This window comes from Ipomoea nil, unplaced genomic scaffold (genome assembly GCF_001879475.1).
Source record: "Ipomoea nil cultivar Tokyo-kokei standard unplaced genomic scaffold, Asagao_1.1 scaffold0256, whole genome shotgun sequence".
NCBI lineage: Eukaryota > Viridiplantae > Streptophyta > Magnoliopsida > Solanales > Convolvulaceae > Ipomoea > Ipomoea nil.
In genome coordinates, this window is record NW_017616684.1 from 419,583 (window position 1) to 439,655 (window position 20,073).

At 38.7% G+C, this 20,073-nt stretch overlaps 1 protein-coding gene across 1 annotated transcript; it reads left to right on the forward strand.

The window, feature by feature from the left end:
- The first annotated feature begins 17,155 nt into the window (after positions 1-17,155).
- Positions 17,156-17,758, forward strand: LOC109147086 (uncharacterized mitochondrial protein AtMg00810-like). Its single transcript, XM_019294736.1, has one exon. The coding sequence runs from the start codon at positions 17,156-17,158 to the stop codon at positions 17,756-17,758; it is 603 nt and encodes a 200-aa protein (XP_019150281.1).
- Positions 17,759-20,073: the final 2,315 nt, after the last annotated feature.

Sequence of the window (20,073 nt, forward strand, 5' to 3'; positions counted from 1 at the left end):
AAAAGAGACACATCCGTTTTGGATGCTTGAAACCTAATAGATAGTAAAAAGGTGTGCAAACGATTAAACCAAGCTCGGGGAGCCTGTTTTAATCCATAAAGAGACCTTTTTAGCAGGCATACATGATTTGGATAGGAAGCATCAATATATCCTGGCGGTTGCTTCATATACACAGTTTTAGAGAGATGACCGTTCAAGAAAGCATGAACATCCAATTGCTTAATAGTCCATCCAGATGATAAAGCAAGAGAAAGAAGTAACCTGACTGTGGTTGGTTTAACCACTGGACTAAAAGTATCAAAGAAGTCTTGACCTGGCACTTGATTAAATCCTTTTCCTACAAGTCTTGCCTTATGCCTCTCGATGGAACCATCAGCTTTATGTTTTGTACGAAAAACTCACTTACACCCAATACTGTTCATGCCTGAATGAGATGGCACAAGTTTCCAAATCTGATTTTGTAGTAGGGCATTAAATTCCTGATCCATAGCCTCTCGCCATTCTGAAAGTTTAACAGCCTGAGTGTAACAAGTGGGATCCGAAGGACAAACCTGAGCCGTTAAAATAGAAGGTGGAGCCTGAGACCGACTTCGAGTTTGCATCTCATGAGTCTGAACTGTGGACTTGATCGTTTTCCCGCGATGACGCCCACGTGGGCGTTTGACGGGCTGGACCGCCTCGACAGGCAGCTCACGGTCCGGCGGGGCAGATGGACCGGCGGCGGTAGTCAACGGTGGTAGATGAGTCCGAATCTGCTGGCGGGACTGGTTGGGATGACAGTATGACCAAGTGGTGGTGAAATCGCAGTGGGATGAAGAACCGTCTCAACCCATGGACAAATCTGTACAGGTGGAGATGGCTGCACAGTATTTTTAGTAGCAAAAGGATAAACTGTTTCATCAAACCTTATATGCCTGCACACATATATCTTGTTAGTCTGTAAGTCCATGCATCTATACCCCCGAAACGACTCAGGATAACCTAGGAAAACACATGGAGAGGATCATAACGAGAATTTATGACGATTATATGCATGAGATATGGATAACACAAACACCCAAAGACATGAAGAAAAGAATAGGAGGGATTGAAATTATGCACTTTAAAGTGAGGACTGAGATTATTTAATACAACAGAAGGCATTTTGTTAATTAAATAAATTGTAGTTTCAAATGCAAAATCCCAGAATTTATATGGAACAGAGGCACGAGCTAGAAGAGCCAGACCTGTTTCAACTATGTGTCTGTGTTTCCGTTCGACACAATCATTTTGTTCATGAGTGTAGGCACACGATTGTCTATGAAAGATACCAAACTAAGTAAAGGAATGATGCAATTTTTTATATTCAGCTCCTAGATCATATTGAACGGCTTTAATTTTTGTGTTAAAAAATTCGTTCAACCATAGTACGAAACTTATCAAAGATAGCATACATATTAGATTTTAATTTCAAGGGAGAATGCAAAGTGTAGCGAGTATAATCATCCACAAAAATAACGAAATAACGATAGCCGTCAATTGACAAAAGAGAAGCTGGACCCCAAATATATATCAAATCAAAGACACTAGAACTGGATGACTCAACACGTGCCATTGGGAATCGAGAGGATTTACCTATTTGACACGCATTACACAAACTAGAATTACATTGAATAGAATTATTTGACCCACTAACCGGACACGACCGAAGAATACGAAGTAAAACACGATGATGTGGATGTCCTAAATAATCATGCTACACTGATGAAGAAGTACGAGTTGTAAGGGAAACTGAGGGAGACAGTGTTGCAATTGGGAGCCTGTAGAGATCCCCATGAGTATTGCCTTTAAGTAGAATTTCCTTGGTGTTGATATCCTTCACAACAAAAAAAGATGAGTGAAACTCAAAAACACTTTATTATCTATCGCAAATTTCTGAACAGATAATAAAGAAGTAGGGACACAAGGAACATGAAGGATATTAGACAATTGGAAGGAACAAGATGAGGTATAAAAAGAAGCATGACCTACACAACTAATAGAGAGTGCTTTACCATCACCCGCAATGTGTCATTACCCGTGTATTCCTCCGATGTAGATATGGCTGCAATATCCGGAGTCACATGATTGGTAGCCCCTGTATCAGGAATCCATGTCTGTGAGTCATTAGGATGTGACTCGGTATTTTGATACATCAAATTTGCTTTTGGAGGAGGATCATATCGATTGTAACATTTTATGGCCGAGTGTCCCGTACGACCACATAATTGACAAACAATTTCACCGTTGTTACCACCACTGCCGCCATGCCCATGGTGGCCACCACCTCTGTGGGAATTCGTTCGGCCACCGCTTCCTCCACGCTAACTGTCGGAATTCTGCCGTTGGCCACCTTGGTTACCGTCGCGACCTCCGCAACGATTGTTACCGACGCCACGCTGTGCGGCGAACGCCGCTGGTGCAATGCCAGTTGCACCGCCTCGAATAATCTCCTAGGGACCAAGAAAATCAGCCAACTCATCTAGGGTTACAGTACCACTAACCGAGAGAGATATGCGGTGAGATTTTGAAATTCCGGCCTTAAACCACGAAACACATAGAGATTCATCTCGTCGAGCCCAACAGGCCTACCGGCCAAAGCAAGATCCTCCAGAATAACACGGGCACGACCAATATAATCAGCAACCGTGGAATTTCCCTGGCCCAGAGACTGTAGTTGGCCAAGGAGATTTAACGAGCGGGCGCGAGATGCGGAAGCCAAATACTGTTCTATTGACTCCCAAACCTCCCGTGACATACGACAACCAATGGCGAGGTGCATAACTTCTTCACTGAGAAAATAAATCAACATAGACATAAGAGCCCGATCATGACGAAACCATGTTGTGTAATCGGGATTGGGCTCCGGCGAGCCACCTTCGACGACGGGAAGGTAAGGTGACGGACTGGGGTTGGTCCCATCAACGTACGACATGAGACCATGTCCATCAAGAAACGGAACGACTTGAGTTCTCCAAAACAGATAATTCTTATTTGTAAGCTTAATACTGATAAAGCGATGAGCAGTAGAAAGTGAAGAAACGACAGAGCTAGCGGAAGACGGAACAACAGCGTTGGAAACGGTTCATTCGGGTGATTGAACAGATTCGTTAGCTATTGAGCCAGAGAAACAAAAAAAAAAAAAACCTAGCTTAATTGATACCAGATGAGAACTGTATAGAACTGTATTGAATAAACGTAGATTACAATTGTACAAACAGGGGAATATATACAAGAGGAATCATAGGGAGACTAGAATAGGGAGTCATACTATGGCTCAAATACAAGAATCCTAATACTAGTCCTAATAATGTGAATTATATGTTTATTTGAACACGACAAATAAATTTTTAGACAAAAATTTGTGTGAAATCGTCTTGCCATGAGTTCATGTAGACAGATCTGGTCTATTAAAAACTAGAGATCAATTGTTAGATTTGGCACATTATCAACTGTGCACTGTAGTTGCACAGTTACGCTACAGTTGCACAATTGATAAAGAACTAGATCTGACCATTGATCTCTAGCTTTTAATGGACCAAATATGTCCACACAGACACATGAAAAGGGGTGGACTCACTTGAATAGTGGACATATATATATATATATATATATATATATATATATATATATATATATATATATATATATATATATATATATATATATATATATATATATATATATATATATATATATATATATATATAGTTGCACTCAGGTGTGAATGCCGCGCCCAGGAGCGAAAATGTGAACCAATCAGCACGCGCCACTTGTCCAGATATAGGTGCACATATAGTTATAACTAGGTGCACATATAGTTATAACTAGGTGCACCTAGGTGAAAGTAGGTGCACTTATAGGTGAAAATATGTGCACTTGTAGGTGAAAGTAATTGCACTTGTAGGTGAAAGTAGGTGCACCTGATCAATGAATGATAACAAGGCAAAATTACATGCACTTGTAGGTGAAAGTAACTGCACTTGAAAGTGAAAGTAGATGCAAAATCTACATGCACTTGCAGGCGAAAGTAGGTGCACTTGTAGGTGAAAGTAGGTGCACCCAATCAATGAATGTTGACACGTGGCACGCGCTGATTGGTTCGCATTTCTCTCCTGGGCACCTATTCGCACAGGAGTGCCACACACACACACACACACACACATATATATATATATATATATATATATATATATATATATATATATATATATATATATATATATATATATATATATATATATATATAGAGAGAGAGAGAGAGAGGAGGGTTCCTATGAGAACACCTATTTTGGTGAGATTGTGAGATCAAATCTTGTGCATCAATCTAATAAATTTTAGTGGTCTAGATCAATTGTGTTTGCACACACTTAATCTAGTTCAATCTAGACCATTAAGTTTATTACATTGATGCACAAGATTTGATCTCACAATGTCACCTAGACAAATCTAGATCAATCGCATTTGCACACACTTAATCGCGTTCACACACATTTAATCGCGTTCGCACACACTTATCTAGACCATTAAAATTAATTAGATTGATGTACAAGATTTGATCTCACAATCTCATCTAAACGGGTGATCTCATATATATAATGCTCAATTAGAATTCTTATGACTAAAGCATTTTTACAATACCTCATTAATAAGTTTTTAACTCTTAAGAATAAAGAATTAAGAAGATTGTATGGATTAATATCAAATATTAATTAAGAAAAAATAAAATAAATAAAAACATCTATTTATTATATTTATTTAATTAAGATATGAGATGATTCTTCCTCATCCATACTTGTTCATCATCTTCAACAACAACTCTCCCGTCTTCATCATTGGGGTTGATGGTCAGTAGAAACACTAGAGACGTGGCTACCATAATACAAAGAATACCAACTTCAAGTTTCATGATTTTGTTTGTTTGTTTGTTTTTTTTTTTTTTTTTTTTTTTTTTTTTCTTTTTTGTTGTTTTTTTGTGGGCTAACTGGCTAAACTAGTGTGAAAAGTAAATGAATGTATGTGGCTATGGGAATTAAGTGCGAAGTGGAGGCATATTTATAGGTAACACGGTCAAGAATGATATTTTTGGAACTCCAATAATTTTGCAGAAACCAAATGGAGTTAAGAAGGGTGTTGACTGTGGATAGACTGACCGGAAAGGAATTGATTAACAAGGAAAAAAATTACAAGTTGAAGGCAAATTTTTCGGTGGACCATTGTCTAAAACGATGTCGTTTCCTTTAATGAAAAGCAATGGCATTCATTCCGTGTAATTAATTATGTTTGTATAACATATTTAGTTTCATTTTATATACATTGTAATTTCATTTCAGCACAACTAAAGTTTCATTTTGTTTCAACTACAGTTTAATTTGACATTATAAATACAATAGTTTTATTACAATGAGACATGTTATTGTGTTTCATTTTATACACACTATTGTCTTATTACAAAACCACTAAATTCTAATTCTAATTCAACTATGGTCTCATTGGACAATATACACTCAAATATGTGAAACTGTTATTCCGATTAATTTTATTTTATATATACTGTAGTTTCTTTACAACACAAATAAAGTATCATTTTAATATAATTACAGTTTCATTTGATGATATAGACTCAATATGTGAGACATGTTATTCAGTTTCTTTTTATACATAATGTTGTTTTATTTCAGAACAACTAAAATATTATTTATATTCAACTACAGTTTAATTTGACAATATACACTCAATTCCTTATACTTCCGGACCATGGTCCACTGTATAACAATCGGCAAATTATATCGTGCACCGCGGTGCATAATCGCATCAAAACGACGTCGTTTTGTTTAATGAAAAGAAACGACATCTATTTCCCGTCGTTCCGCACCCTTCCGCAAAAAGTAACTCTGTTATTCAATTTCATTTTGTATACACTGCAGTTTCGGTTCAACACAACTACAGTTTCGTTTCGATATAACTACAGTGTCATTCGATATTTATAAACTCAAATATGTGAAAATGTTATTTAATTTTATGTTATATAAACTATAGTTTTATTAAAACACAACTACAAGATCATTTTGATATAATTACAGCTTCATTGTACAATAAACAGTCAAATATCTGAAATGTTATTCAGTTTCATTTTATATACACCGCAGTTTCATTTTACCACAACTACAGTATCATTTTGATATAACTGCAATTTCATTTGATAACATAAAAATAATACGTGAGGCACTGTCGATTTAGATATATTGTAGTGTTAGTTAGTAATTAACTTATACAAAATGCGAGCTCCGTTAAAATTAATGGCGCCACCGCGGTCCACGATATAACAACCCATAACAATCGCAAGTTGAATTGGTCACAACACGTGAAGTAGAAGTTTATGTATTTTGGAGCATATGTTTTATGGTTTTTGGATTCAGTATATTTCTATATATGGAACAGCCCAATAAGTACTCTTGGCCCTTCAAATGGGCTCCGCGTAGAACTTGCCAACAACTTATCAAGTGTCTGTTTGAGAGTGAAGGAATTGAAGTATAACAATAATCCAAAAACTCAAGGGCTTGCCTTCAATATTGAATTTCACTTATTCCCCCCCATGTTGTTGACGTTTACACGTACATCGAGGACCCGACGGACCATATATTAGGAATCTCTTGTCCAAAATATATTAGGAATCTCATTTATGTTGAACAGGTAATTAGTTGAACAATTCTACTTTACAATTTATTTTAAAATAATATTTAATTCGATCAGTATATGGAACAAATTACTCAGAGATAAGTCATAGATAAATGACAATGTCTTTTTTTTTTTTTTTTTTTAAACAATGACGATGTCTTTTAATCTAATTAAATTTCGTCCATCTAACTATAGTTAAAACAGTTAATTTTCTATTAGAAATGATATTCATTTTTAATCTTCCCAAAATGTTGAATCTCCAACTCCAAGACCCGACAGAGCATGTGGCAGGATGTAAATCATGGTAACTCAACTCAACATGAACCACAGAGGCTAGACCTTTGCTTACTGCGCACAAGGATCCCCCCTTCACTTTGAGAGGTTGCTCCCACACTGCCGCTGGTGAGACTCAATTCCTGGTAATTTTTTCCAACTTTCACCTCTATGACCAGTTGAGCTGCCCATGTGGGCAAAGTTATAAATATCATTGTTATCTATTACGGAGTATCTCCTATCAAATACTATTCAATCACATCAATATATATGGATGAGATCTGATGTGGAAAATATCCCATGTGCGAAAGTGAGAACAAATCGTGTGCATCCATCTAATATTTTAATGGTATAGATAAGATAAAGTGTGTGCAAACGCGAATTAAATGTGTGCATCGCGTAGGCACACACTTAATCTAATCTAGACCATTAAAAAATATTAGATTGATGCACACGATTTGTTCTCACATTCTCACTTAAGCAAGTGTTCTCATATGATCATATATATATATATATATATATATATATATATATATATATATATATATATATATATATATATATATATATATATTATTCTAAGTCATTGATTTTATTTTAAGGTATGTGGTTTTCCTTCTTAAGATGCATGATTTTCTTTCTTAAGGTGCGTGAGTTGTGTGCTTAAGGTGGGTGGGTTTTGTGCTTAAAGTGCGTGGTTTGTGTACTTAAGGTGAGTGGTTTTATTTGTGGTCTTAAGGTGCTTTGTTGTGTGTTTTAAGGTGCGTGGTTTGTGTACTTACTGTGCGCTATTTTAATGATTAAAGTGCGTCAACCGCACAACCGCACGGGAAGCCTATACCCGCACCTGAACCCTTCCCTATATATATATATATATATATATATATATATATATATATATATATATATATATATATATATATATATATATATATATATATATATATATATATATAGTTTTGAGTTACTGTTTTAAATTGATGTGATATTGGAGCCCACTTTTGAAAGTTAATTGGATTTGTAGGGATGTAGTGTGAATAGTAAATGAATTGCAAATTAGGTGATGTGGAAGTAGGACCCACTTTTGAAAGTGAGAGTGCATTGTAAGGATAAGGATAGCCAAGAGCATCCACACTAGTGGATAATATGGGGTTAATGTCAGAACAATTATGTTGGGTGGGGTTAATAGCAAATGTGGGGTGGGGTTATTTGATGAGATATTTGTCCTGCAAATCACAAAATAATGTCAGGAAAAAAAAAGAAAAGAAAAGAAACAGACAGATGCTGTGCGCGTTTGCGCACAGCTAAGAGCCACACGGGCGCGTGCACTATGATGCGTAGTATATTTGCAAACAAATAATTCTCGGAGTACGAGTTATCGATCCACAGGGAAGTGGTTGTATCAAGCACTAGTTACTAACTTATTCATTAGAGCTAATCCTAACAATTACTTAGATGATTGATTGGCATAAAATAAATAAAATAAAACAGAGGTTCAGGATTTTGAAAACAATTAGAGAGAAGTTGAGATTCATGGGATTCAAGTATTTAATCACCTAGTGCCAATTATCGTTTGCAATATTTAGTTTGGAATTAAGATTTGTGTGGGAATGCAAAGTGGAATCGAATTACTCCCGTAATCTCTATTCCTAGTGAATTTCCACTCCCATGGCTTAAACACCCAATAAGATCAAAGATCAGCATTCAATTATTCCTAATTACTACCATCTCCCGATTGGCAACAATCTAGAATAAACTTCCCCTAATAAGTTCTCCTTTCCCAAGGACCAACCATTAGGTGCGATCGTGTGTGCCCTAATTTATGCCCCAACTCCCATTGGTGACACAAACATGGCTATGAAGCTAGTAACTATGGCCATTAATTACAAGCATCAAACAATATTATCACGATTGCAACACAAGTATTAAACCCAAATAATAATATATTAAAGAAACTGAGAGCTCAGGCACATAGGTTCATAAACACTTTTACCCAAGAATCTCTAAAGAATTTAGCCAAGCATGACTAAATTATACATAGCAAATATAAATAAAGAATTACAAATCATCAAAAGAGTACAAGAATTAACCAGACGATTTTCCCAAATCTCCCTAGTCTTCTTCTTGCTTTCCAAGACAACTTGTGGCTCTTGATTTCTCTCCTTCCTGTCTCCAAGAATCTCTGAACTCTCTCGGTCCCTCTGTCTCCCATTAGGGTTGAGGAAGGAGGGATTTTATAGTGGGTACAAAGTTGAGATGAAATAGGAATCTTGTACCAAATTGGACTCAAATTCTAATTCCTATATTTAAATAAAGAAATTGTCGTCTTTAATGATATTTAGAATTTGGAAGATTCCTTGAATTGCTAACTTTTAATATGGAGATATGAGCCTTGAAATCCGCGCAATTGATATTAGGAAAAGAGATCTCACGCTTGTATTGAATTTTGCCCAGCTGCGCGACTTTAAGCGTCTATTTTTTTATCCGCGCCACTTTAGGCGTCTATTTTTATCCCAGAAATAGACGCATATTCGACGCGTCGAGAATTCCTGTGCGCGAATTAATTAGCTACTAGAAAATTTCGACGCGTCGAGTCCACTGGGCCCCGAACTCATTCAAAATTGCTCCAAACTCATCCTTGAACTCCCCTTGGTCATATCTTTGACCTAAAATGGTTCAAAAACACTAACAAACACCGTAAAATATTCAAAACAAGTGCGAACCATAATTAAATGATAATAGCAAGGAAAACATGTATTAAATAAGCAAAATTAAAGAGCTTAATTACTGTGATGATTCAAAATAATCATAAAAACAAGCACAGATGTGATAACATCACCCCCTCACACTTAAGCTTTTGCTTGTCCTCAAGCAAAACTAAGGAATAAAATCACAAGTCAAAACATACAAATTACTCATGCTCTCTCTTGCACAACCTTTCAAACCACCAACCAACTTGCTACAAAACAACAAGTTTCAAGAATCAAATTAGTTTGGCACATAAGAGACCCATTTCCAAGCCAATAACCAAGCACCAAGAATTTAAAGTATGTGAGGATCAAGTGTGGACAAATACTCAGTTGAGATTATGCAAGACACGGCTCATGAATGAGATCCCATAGGCTTGCCCTTCATACTCCCCTAGATCAAATCTAAGAATTCATGCTAAGATCAAATAGGACTTTATTTAGCTTGAAATGGGGCTACGGGTGATAGTTAACAAAGAAGTGGTATGGAAAAATTAATCAAAAAGAGATAATGTCACAATTTATCTAAACTTTTCAAAATTTGGAAGAGATGAGATAATCATAATTCCAAGGAGCAAATTTCTTTTAAGAACTTAGCAACTCTTTGGTAAAGTGGGGATCCAAACTCAAAAACTTTCAATCTTTTTTTTTTTTTTTTTTTTTTTTTTTCTCATTCTTTTCTTTGTCTTTGGACTTCTTTTGGATATAGCAAGATAATTTTAATCCAAACTTTCATGACCTCCACACTTGAACATTTGTAACACTAGCTGCTTTTTTTTTTTTTTTTTTTTTTTTTTTTTTTTTTTTTTTTTTTTTTTTTTTTTTAGCACAACTCCATAAAACTCTTCTTACGGAAAAGATAAAGATAAAAGTTTCATTCTCTCAAGGGTGGAAGGGAAATATTTGGCCACGGGTTAAGGGTTATAATAATGGGGTAAATCAAAGAAAAATAATCACAAAGAGGGGATAAGTGCTTAGCACTTATTTAAACAAACAAAAGGCACAATGGGGATACGAAGGATAAAAATATATATAGGGACAGGTTTAAAGGCTATGGCTAAACAAAAATGGCCTAAATCACTTCAAAATATGCAAAACTTAGACATCACTTAGGGAGTAATGAGGCAAGTTCTAGCAAAACACCCATGACCGGAATCTCACATAAGCCTTCACTATCAATGCAAAACACAAGATCAAGAATTAATCCAATTATTAAGTGGTTAACAAAGCTATTGGCAAGGGAATAAATCAAATATGTGTTACACCTCAAATCATCCATCACAAATTGAGATGCAGCAAGCACCACTAAAACAAACCACAAACCAACAAGAGAGAGTAATTGTAACTGCATGCTAAGACAAGTAGCTTATTCACCAAAAATAGCATATGAGTCATCCAAGCAAAGGCAAAAATTTTAAAAATTTAGAAATATCCCCAAATTAATGATTCCTCCCCCTCACACTTAAAACTTTGCATCATCCCTGATGCAAAATAAAAGAAAAGGAGAACAAGAGTAAAGAGAAAACTAAGAAGCAATAAAATAATCACGAACTAGAAAATAATAAAACTAAATAAGTCGAAACTAGAAAGCAATAAATGAATAGGGAAAGTAATAAAAGATAACATGGGGTGCCTCCCATGAAGCGCTAAATTTAACGTCGTTAGCTCGATGTTACCTCTCTAGCCATCAAGTGATTGGAGAAGAAAAATCCCCTTCTTTCCATCAACTTTCTCTTCCAAGTATTTCTTCAAGTGGTGTCCATTTATAAACTCTCTTAAGCTCGAACCCTTCACGTCATCATGTAAGGAACCACATTTGCCCGAATCAAGAATTATGCCTCCATTCTCTTTTCCTTCTTTTTCAACACTCTTTTGTTCAACAAGTAATGAGAGTCTCGGATCATTCACATGAACCAGCAAGTATTGGGAATCATTGGATATATAGATAGGCAAATGTGTGCCATTATCCTTAAGAACTCCAATGCCTCCCAAATTCAAAATTTCTCTGAAGTTCTCTCCAAGGGAAGTGTTCTCCATTGGTGGGACATCCTCATTCAAATCATGTGCTCTATTGAGAACTTCCCCATCTAATGGGCAACTCTCTATATGTTCCTTGCCATCATTACCTTGCAACTCTACATTTTCCTCCCAGCTTGGTGTCTCCATCTCAATGCATTTATCAAATTTTTCTTCATCTCCCTCTCTAAGATCCTCATCATCCTTTTTATTTCTCTCAACTTCATGACCTTCATTTGGCAAGAGCAACTCTTCTAGAACCTCTCCATTAAATGAATCTTGAAGTGGCTCTTGAATTGTCAAATCTTGCTGTCGAGCCATCATGTGATCGAGTCGAGCATTCATGCGACCAAGTTGAGCCTTCATGTGATCTTGTAACTCCAGATATTTCGAGCACAATTGCATTACCTTGGTCTCTTTGGACTTCATCTCAATTATTTGGTCAAGTGATTGACAATCTTGTTGAAACTCTTGGTACGGCAACTCTTGAGCTCGCCCTTGATACTTGTAATTGGGATCCATGATAAAGCAATTTTCCGCCTCATGAGATCCACCACATATCATGCACCGTGAGGGTTGTGGAGTAGGTGGTGTGCATCTTTGATAAGTAGCTTGACTCATGTTGGCACAAAATCCTTGAGTAGATTATTGAGGGATATGGTTGGTGGGGTTGAGCATGTAACAATTTTCCACAAAGTGATTCCCACCACAAAATGAGCACCATTGGGGTTGTGATGTTTGATATGAACTTTCTTGATAATATCCTTGACTAGAGTTGGCAAAATTTGAGAAAGGGAATTGTTGTTCCATTCCTCCATATTCTCGATTCATATTCCAACTCATCTCATAACCTTGAGAAGGAGGGTAAAACGGTGGCATGGTTCCTTGGAATGCATATCTATCCATAAACTAAATCACACTCAAAACAATGAACTTGTTATGGGTTAGCAAACTAAAATAAAATAAAAAAAAAATAAAAATGGACTAGTCTCCTAGAATAAAGATTTCACTAATGTTAATACTAGAAGCACCACCTCCCCGGCAACGGCGCCAATTTGATGCGTAGTATATTTGCAAACAAATAATTCTCGGAGTACGAGTTATCGATCCACAGGAAAGTGGTTGTATCAAGCACTAGTTACTAACTTATTCATTAGAGCTAATCCTAACAATTACTTAGATGATTGATTGGCATAAAATAAATAAAATAAAACAGAGGTTCAAGATTTTGAAAACAATTAGAGAGAAGTTGAGATTCATGGGATTCAAGTATTTAAGGAAGTCCTGTCTTGGTTAAGGGCACATGGGGAAACGTCGATCCAGCTATTCACGGATTGTTTGACCCTACAACAATATCTATCGTCTACGACACGCTCGCCGCGCTCATATCTGGGTTATGCTATTGACAGTTGCAGGACCAGTATGTTGACTTTTGATTATTGCTCGCTTTATTATGTTCTTAGATTAGATAACTATTTAGCACACGCTTTAGCATCTACAGCTTTTACTCATTCAGTTACTATGTATTGGGATTTCGACCCACCAAGCGCTATTTCAGTATATTTTGAATAAATGCCGAGCAGGCTCCTTTCAAAAACTTAGCTAGTAGCCTTTAGAGATGCAACCAGTGGGGGAAGACGAGCACCATCCATTTTCCTGGCTGCAAACTTCTTTTTAGTACCCATAATGTTGCAACCTAAGTTTTGCTCAACATCTGTTCCTAGAGGAGTAGTTGGCCGCAGTTTAAATTGATGTGATATTGCAGCCCACTTTTAAAAGTTAATTGGATTTGTAGGGATGTAGTGTGAATAGTAAATGAATTGCAAATTATGTGATGTGGAAGTAGGACCCACTTTTGAAAGTGAGAGTGCATTGTAGGGATAAGGATAGCCTTAAGCTTTAAACATACGGAACTTAAGCTATAAAACTATGCACCTTAATAGCTTAAGTTTTAAATTGATGTACCTTAACTGTACTAGAAAGTAACGCAGCTTAAGCTTTAAACATACGCACCTTAAGCTAATAAACTACACACATTAAGCTTTAAACATATGCACCTTAAGTTTTGAACATATGTATTAGACCAGCTATATTATTAGTGGTTGTTATTTCTGTTAGAGTCTTTAGTCTTCCTAAGCTACTCCACCTATTTAGGTGGTAGGCTCTTGTATATAAGCATGTACTTGTTAGTTCTCAATCGATGATTCATTTCCTTCACTAATTATATTTGTCATCATTTGGTATAAGACGACCAGATTCACCTATGGCCAATCAGAATGAAACCAATCCCAGCGCTACCCTGCCCAGTGACTCCTCCAATGGAGCGGCTCAGGTGGCGGCACCCTCCGAGCGCCGAACTCCTACCGTCTTACAACAGGCACACCATTACGTGTCTATCAAGTTGACAGCCACGAGCTACTTGTTCTGGAGGGCGCAGCTTGTCCCGTTTCTACTTGGACAAAATTTATACGGGTTCGTGGATGGCACACATCCGTGCCCGCTGGAGTTCCTTCCATCGGCGACGACCTCAGCGGCTGCTCCGGTGCTCAACCCGCTGCATTCGGACTGGGTCCAACAGGACCAGTCTATTCTTAACATGCTGTTCTCCTCCCTCGGTGATGAAGTCCTCTACCTAGCCATTGGACACTCGACAGCCAGAGGTGTGTGGGAAGCGATTGAAACAGCACTGGGATCGACATCTCGGTCGCGAATGCTCAGCCTCCTGACACAGCTGCAAGGTCTTAATCAGGGCGATTCGACGACCTCGGCTTACCTTGGACGTGCCCAGGTTCTTGTAGAACAATTAGTGCAGGCTGGCAGACCAATTGGACTCGATGAAATCAATCTCCATCTTTTTCGGGGCTTACGCCCGGAATTCCGTTCGCTAGTGGCGTCTCTCACCACCAAACAAGCTCCGCTCACCATCCCGGAGGTTGCAGACCTACTGAACACCCATAGCTATCTTTTTCCAGAAGAAACCGCGCCAGCAGCTCCAGTCTCGTCCACCTTACTTGCTCAACAGTCGCCGTCCAGGAACAATCATGACGGTGGACGTGGGCGCGGCCGTAATCACAAGGGGAGCCGTGGTCTTGGTCAGAGAGGGCGAGGTGGTGTTCGCTGCCAAATTTGCGATATACCAGGTCATACTGCCCTCACATGTTACCGGAGGTTTGATGATGCAGGTAGTCACCGTCTAGCTCAGGCTCAGGGCGGTCGACCGTCTCATGCGCAAGCTAACATGGCGTATGCTCCGAACGACCATACGTCCGCCCCCTTTTCGAACGTTTGGCTGCAGGACACAGGTGTAAATGCCCATGCTACACCGACTGTTGATGGCCTTACTGGAGTAGAGCAGTACAATGGTGGGGATTCATTGCAAGTAGGAGATGACACTGGTCTTCCAATTGAAAACACAGGTTCAATGTCTTTAAATTCCTCGTCTCGGTCTCTGTTTCTAAAGCACGTATTACATGTCCCTGAATTACGTGCATCTTTACTTTAGGTCCAAAAATTTACCCAGGACATTGATGTATATTTTGAGTTTCACCCTCGTTATTTTGTTATGAAGGACCGTACTAATCAGCGCATTCTACTTAAGGGTCCTAGCTCGGGCGGGATGTACACACTAAATCTATCCAATCCGGTTGCCTTCCTGTCAGCTAAAGCATTCCCGAAGACTTGGCATGAACGTCATGGACATCCCCATGATCGTGTTCTAAGGCAAATCCTTTCCGTTTGTCCAGTAGTAGGTTCAGTTAGTTCGTTGAATAAACTATGTAAACCGTGTCAGATGGGCAAGTCTGCGCGCTTCCCGTTGACACGAATTCAAAGTTCCAGTCGTTTTGTTTTAGATTTAATTTTTTCTGACATTTGGGGACCATCTCCCGTCCCTACGGTCAATGGGCATAAATATTTCGTTTTGTTTGTCGACGACTTTTCCCGGTTCATGTGGATTTATCCCATGCGCCACAAGTCCGACATTTACCATATTTTCACCAAGTTCCGTGCTCTAGTAGAAAAACAGTTTTCCCGTTCGATTAAATGTATCCAATCAGATATGGGAACTGAGTATGTTAAATTAGGTACGGTTTTTGCAGCCGCAGGCATCCAACACAAGACATCCTGCCCGCATACACATGAACAAAATGGTCGTGTGGAGCGTAGGAATCGTCATGTCGTAGAAACGGGCCTTGCCTTGTTGGCTCGTGGTCAGGTTCCCAGAAAATACTGGTTCTACGCCTTTGAGGCGGCTACTCATTTTATCAACCGTCTGCCGTATCTAGTGTCAAATGGCACAAGTCCCTTTTTCCGTCTGTATCAACAATATCCAAACTATATGTTACTATGTGTGTTTGGGTGTGAATGTTTCCCATACTTACGCCCTTACAACTCACATAAAATGGATTATAGGTCCAAGTCTTGTGTATTTCTTAGGTATCCTGAATCATTTTATGGCTACAGGTGTCTGGATATTCATTCTGGACGAGTTTACATTTCCAGACATATCAGGTTCAATGAGATGGTGTTCCCGTTCTCTCAGACTCAACCCACAAACAATGTGTCATCGGCGTCCACTCATCCATGGGCGTTCGCCCAGCTTCGACCTCACGGCACACGGGCAGAATCTGCCTTGGTGAGTCCACCAACAAGTGGAAATAATCCGGCTGGGGTGGTGCCGACTTCATCCTCCACGGCGGCACATGTATCTTCCTCATATCATCCTTCAACGTCCACTTCGACTACAACAAGGCGGCGGCGTCAATGTCCCATCGTACGGACCCATGTCATGAGGATGCGAACTACCACGGATGCTCAAAGAAAGCGTCCTACCGCTATGGTTGCATCAGTTGATGACGATGAGCCTACGTGTCATTCTCAGGCTATTCGCCAACCCCAGTGGCGTGAGGCTATGAATGCTGAGTTCAATGCCCTAATACAGAACCAGACATGGCGTCTCGTCCCGCAATGCAATGACATGAATGTCATTGGCTGCAAGTGGGTCTACCGTATCAAGAGGAAATCAGATGGCACAATTGAGCGTTACAAAGCTCGCCTGGTAGCCAAGGGGTTCAACCAGATCCCAGGACAGGACTATCTTGACACATACAGTCCAGTGGTAAAACCCACCACATCCGGCTTCTGTTAGCCTATGTTGTGTCTAACAAGTGGGTCATGCGTCAACTTGAAGACATCTATATGCGTCAACCCCCGGGTTATGCAAACCCAAACTGCCTAGATTACGTATGCAAGTTGCAACGTTCGTTGTATGGCCTCAAGCAGGCCCCGCGTGCTTGGTTTACTCGGCTTCATGACTTCCTGATCCAAATTGGGTTCAGGTCCTCCAAAACCGACATCTCGCTATTTATTTATGACCCCGGTCTGTGCGTATCTATCTACTTGTGTACGTAGATAATATCCTGCTAATGGGCAATGATTCAATAGTGATTAAGACGGTGCTTGACCGGCTGTCTACCGTGTTCCGCATTCGTGATCTTGGGAAACCGAGATTCTCTTTGGGGATTGAAGCTGTTGATGGAGCAGGGACCATAGTCCTTTCCCAGAGGCAGTACATAACCGAGCTGCTCCGTAGAGAAGGTATGGAGTCATGCAAGCCGTTAGCAACACCTGCCTCACCGTCCACACAAGCTGCATCGCATGACTCTAATGCTCTCGAAGATCCGACCCCTTATCGTCAACTTGTTGGGTCACTAATGTACTTACTGATAACGCGGCCCGACCTAGCCTACTCAGTCAACAGACTCTGTCAATTTATGCATAACCCGACTCAGGGACACTGGGATGCACTCAATCGAGTGCTTCGCTATGTCAAAGGATCGTTAGACATTGGGCTACGTATCACTCCATCCACTGCACCGGTTCTGCATGCCTTTTCTGACTCCGACTGGGCCGGATGCTCTGTAGATCGAAAGTCCACGGGAGGCTATGCTGTATTCTTGGGACCCAATCTTCTATCCTGGGTGTCCAGGAAACAGCGCATGGTAGCCCGCTCGTCTACGGAAGCATAATACAAGGCCGCCCTCGCGGACGTTGCAGCAGAGGTAACATGGATCCGGTCTCAACTCCGCGATCTAGGCCTGCTCCCAGCAGCTGTACCTGTCTTATGGTGTGACAATCTCGGGGCTACGTACCTCTGCTCCAATCCTGTCTTCCACGCCAGAACCAAACACGTAGAAGTGGACTATCACTTTGTCCGGGACAAGGTATCAACAGGTGCCTTAAAGGTTAACTTCGTCTCTACTCACGACCAGTTGGCTGACATCTTCACCAAACCGCTTTCTGCTGCTAGGTTTGCCGAGCTACGTTACAAGCTTGGCGTTGTTCCCTGCCCCCCGCCAGCTTGAGGGGGAGTATTAGACCAGCTATATTATTAGTGGTTGTTATTTCTGTTAGAGTCTTTAGTCTTCCTAAGCTACTCCACCTATTTAGGTGATAGGCTCTTGTATATAAGCATGTACTTGTTAGTTCTCAATCGATGATTCATTTCCTTCACTAATTATATTTGTCATCATTATATGTTCAATTGTACTAAAAAAAAAGTGCAATAACTATAATGCTATCGTGTTTTTTTAATGTTTCTTTCAATCCGGGCAGTTGATTTTGAATAGATCAAGGATTGAGATTAAACCTCATCTCTCACCTGTAGCCTATTACCGCATAATTAGTACGGTAGAAAACTTGTTAAAATTATAAGTTACAATTTTAATGACTAGAGTTTGATTTTTGTTAATAACTTTTAATAAGTTTAAATTAGTAGCTATTGTATTTAAAACTCAGCGGCAAGATTTTCATGCCGAGATGAGATTATATTAATCTTGATCATTCTTGATCATACCCTATTGCATGCAGCTTTCCCTCCAAAAAAACATTAAAAAAAATCTATTTTTCAATCAAATAATGTCATGTCAAGATAACAAATTATGATGAGAAAATTTTTAGGGGTTAGATTGAATCTCACACACACATATATATAGACAAAGAATCAGGTGCGAAATCTCTCCCAAGTGAAACATGTGGATTAATCATAGCCGCACCATTGGTCTAGCCAAAATCAACAGCCCTGAATGAAAATAATTTTTTTTAAAAAATAACACGGTAGCATTATAATAATTTTGCATACTGTTGAAAGCTTAAGGTGCGTATTTGTAAATTTTAGGTATGTATTTTCAAAGTTTAAGGTGCGTCATTTAACACTTAAGATGTGTTAGTTCTATACTTAAGTGTAACCTTCTGGGTACCATTGGGAGTAGTTAACTCTCGAACGACTCACGTTTCGAACCTTCCCGGTACCTTTCGGAAGGTACCATTCGGAGTAGTTATTACCTCTCAAACTATACACATTTCGAACTTAAGGTGCATATAAGTTCTACACTTAATGTGCGTCATTTTAACACTTAAGATGCGTCATTTTAACACTAAATATGCACCAGGTGAGAACGAATACCCAAGAAAGAATTGAGAACTAATTGCACCATTACTTGATCTTTTCTTCCTTCAATAAAAAAAAAATACAACGAAATAAGCATTGTTCCACCTTTCTTTACTTAACACTTGAGCCAAAAACAAGCATAAATGAGCACAAATATAAGTTATTTCATGGCGTATCACTTACAATTTTAATGACTAGAGTATGATCTTTGTTATTAACTTTTAATGAGTTCAAATTGGTAGCTATTCTATTTAAAACTCAGCGGCAAGATTTCATGTCGAGCTGAGATTAGATTAATCTTGATCATTCTTGATCATACCCTATTGTATGCAGCTCTCCCTCCCAAAAAAAAAAAAAAAAAAATCTATTTTTCTATCAAATATGAAATATATTCGGAATTGAGACAACAAATTATATATATAATAGAACTAAACAATGCACTTTTATTACTCCATCATTCATAGCATTAGTTATTACATTCCTCAATTCCTTGTATTTTATCTAATAACTAACGGCCACAATAAATTTGAAACAGAAAACAAAAAATTTAAAGTAATAATAATAGTGTAAAACATCAATGAAAAACATTAGAGAAAAAAGAGAAGAAAAATGGATTTTCGGATCCGCAGGTACTTAATGCTATCAAGTTAGTTTTTTAAGTGCTATAAACTTAGCTAGAAGCCTTTAGAGATACAACCACTGGGGGAAGACGAGCACCACCCATTTTCCTTGCTGCAAACTTCTTTTTAGTACCCATAATGTTGCAACCTGAGTTTTGCTCAACATCTGTTCCTGGAGGAGTAGTTGGCCGCAGTTTCTGAGAATACGACATTAAATTATGGTTCTTTATCATTTTCAAATATGCAAAGTTTTTCTCCCCGAGGGGAGGAACTG

What these genes read in the sequence shown, in the direction of transcription:
- LOC109147086 (XM_019294736.1), top strand. Translation starts at nt 17,156, where the DNA reads ATGGGCAATGATTCAATAGTGATTAAGACGGTGCTTGACCGGCTGTCT.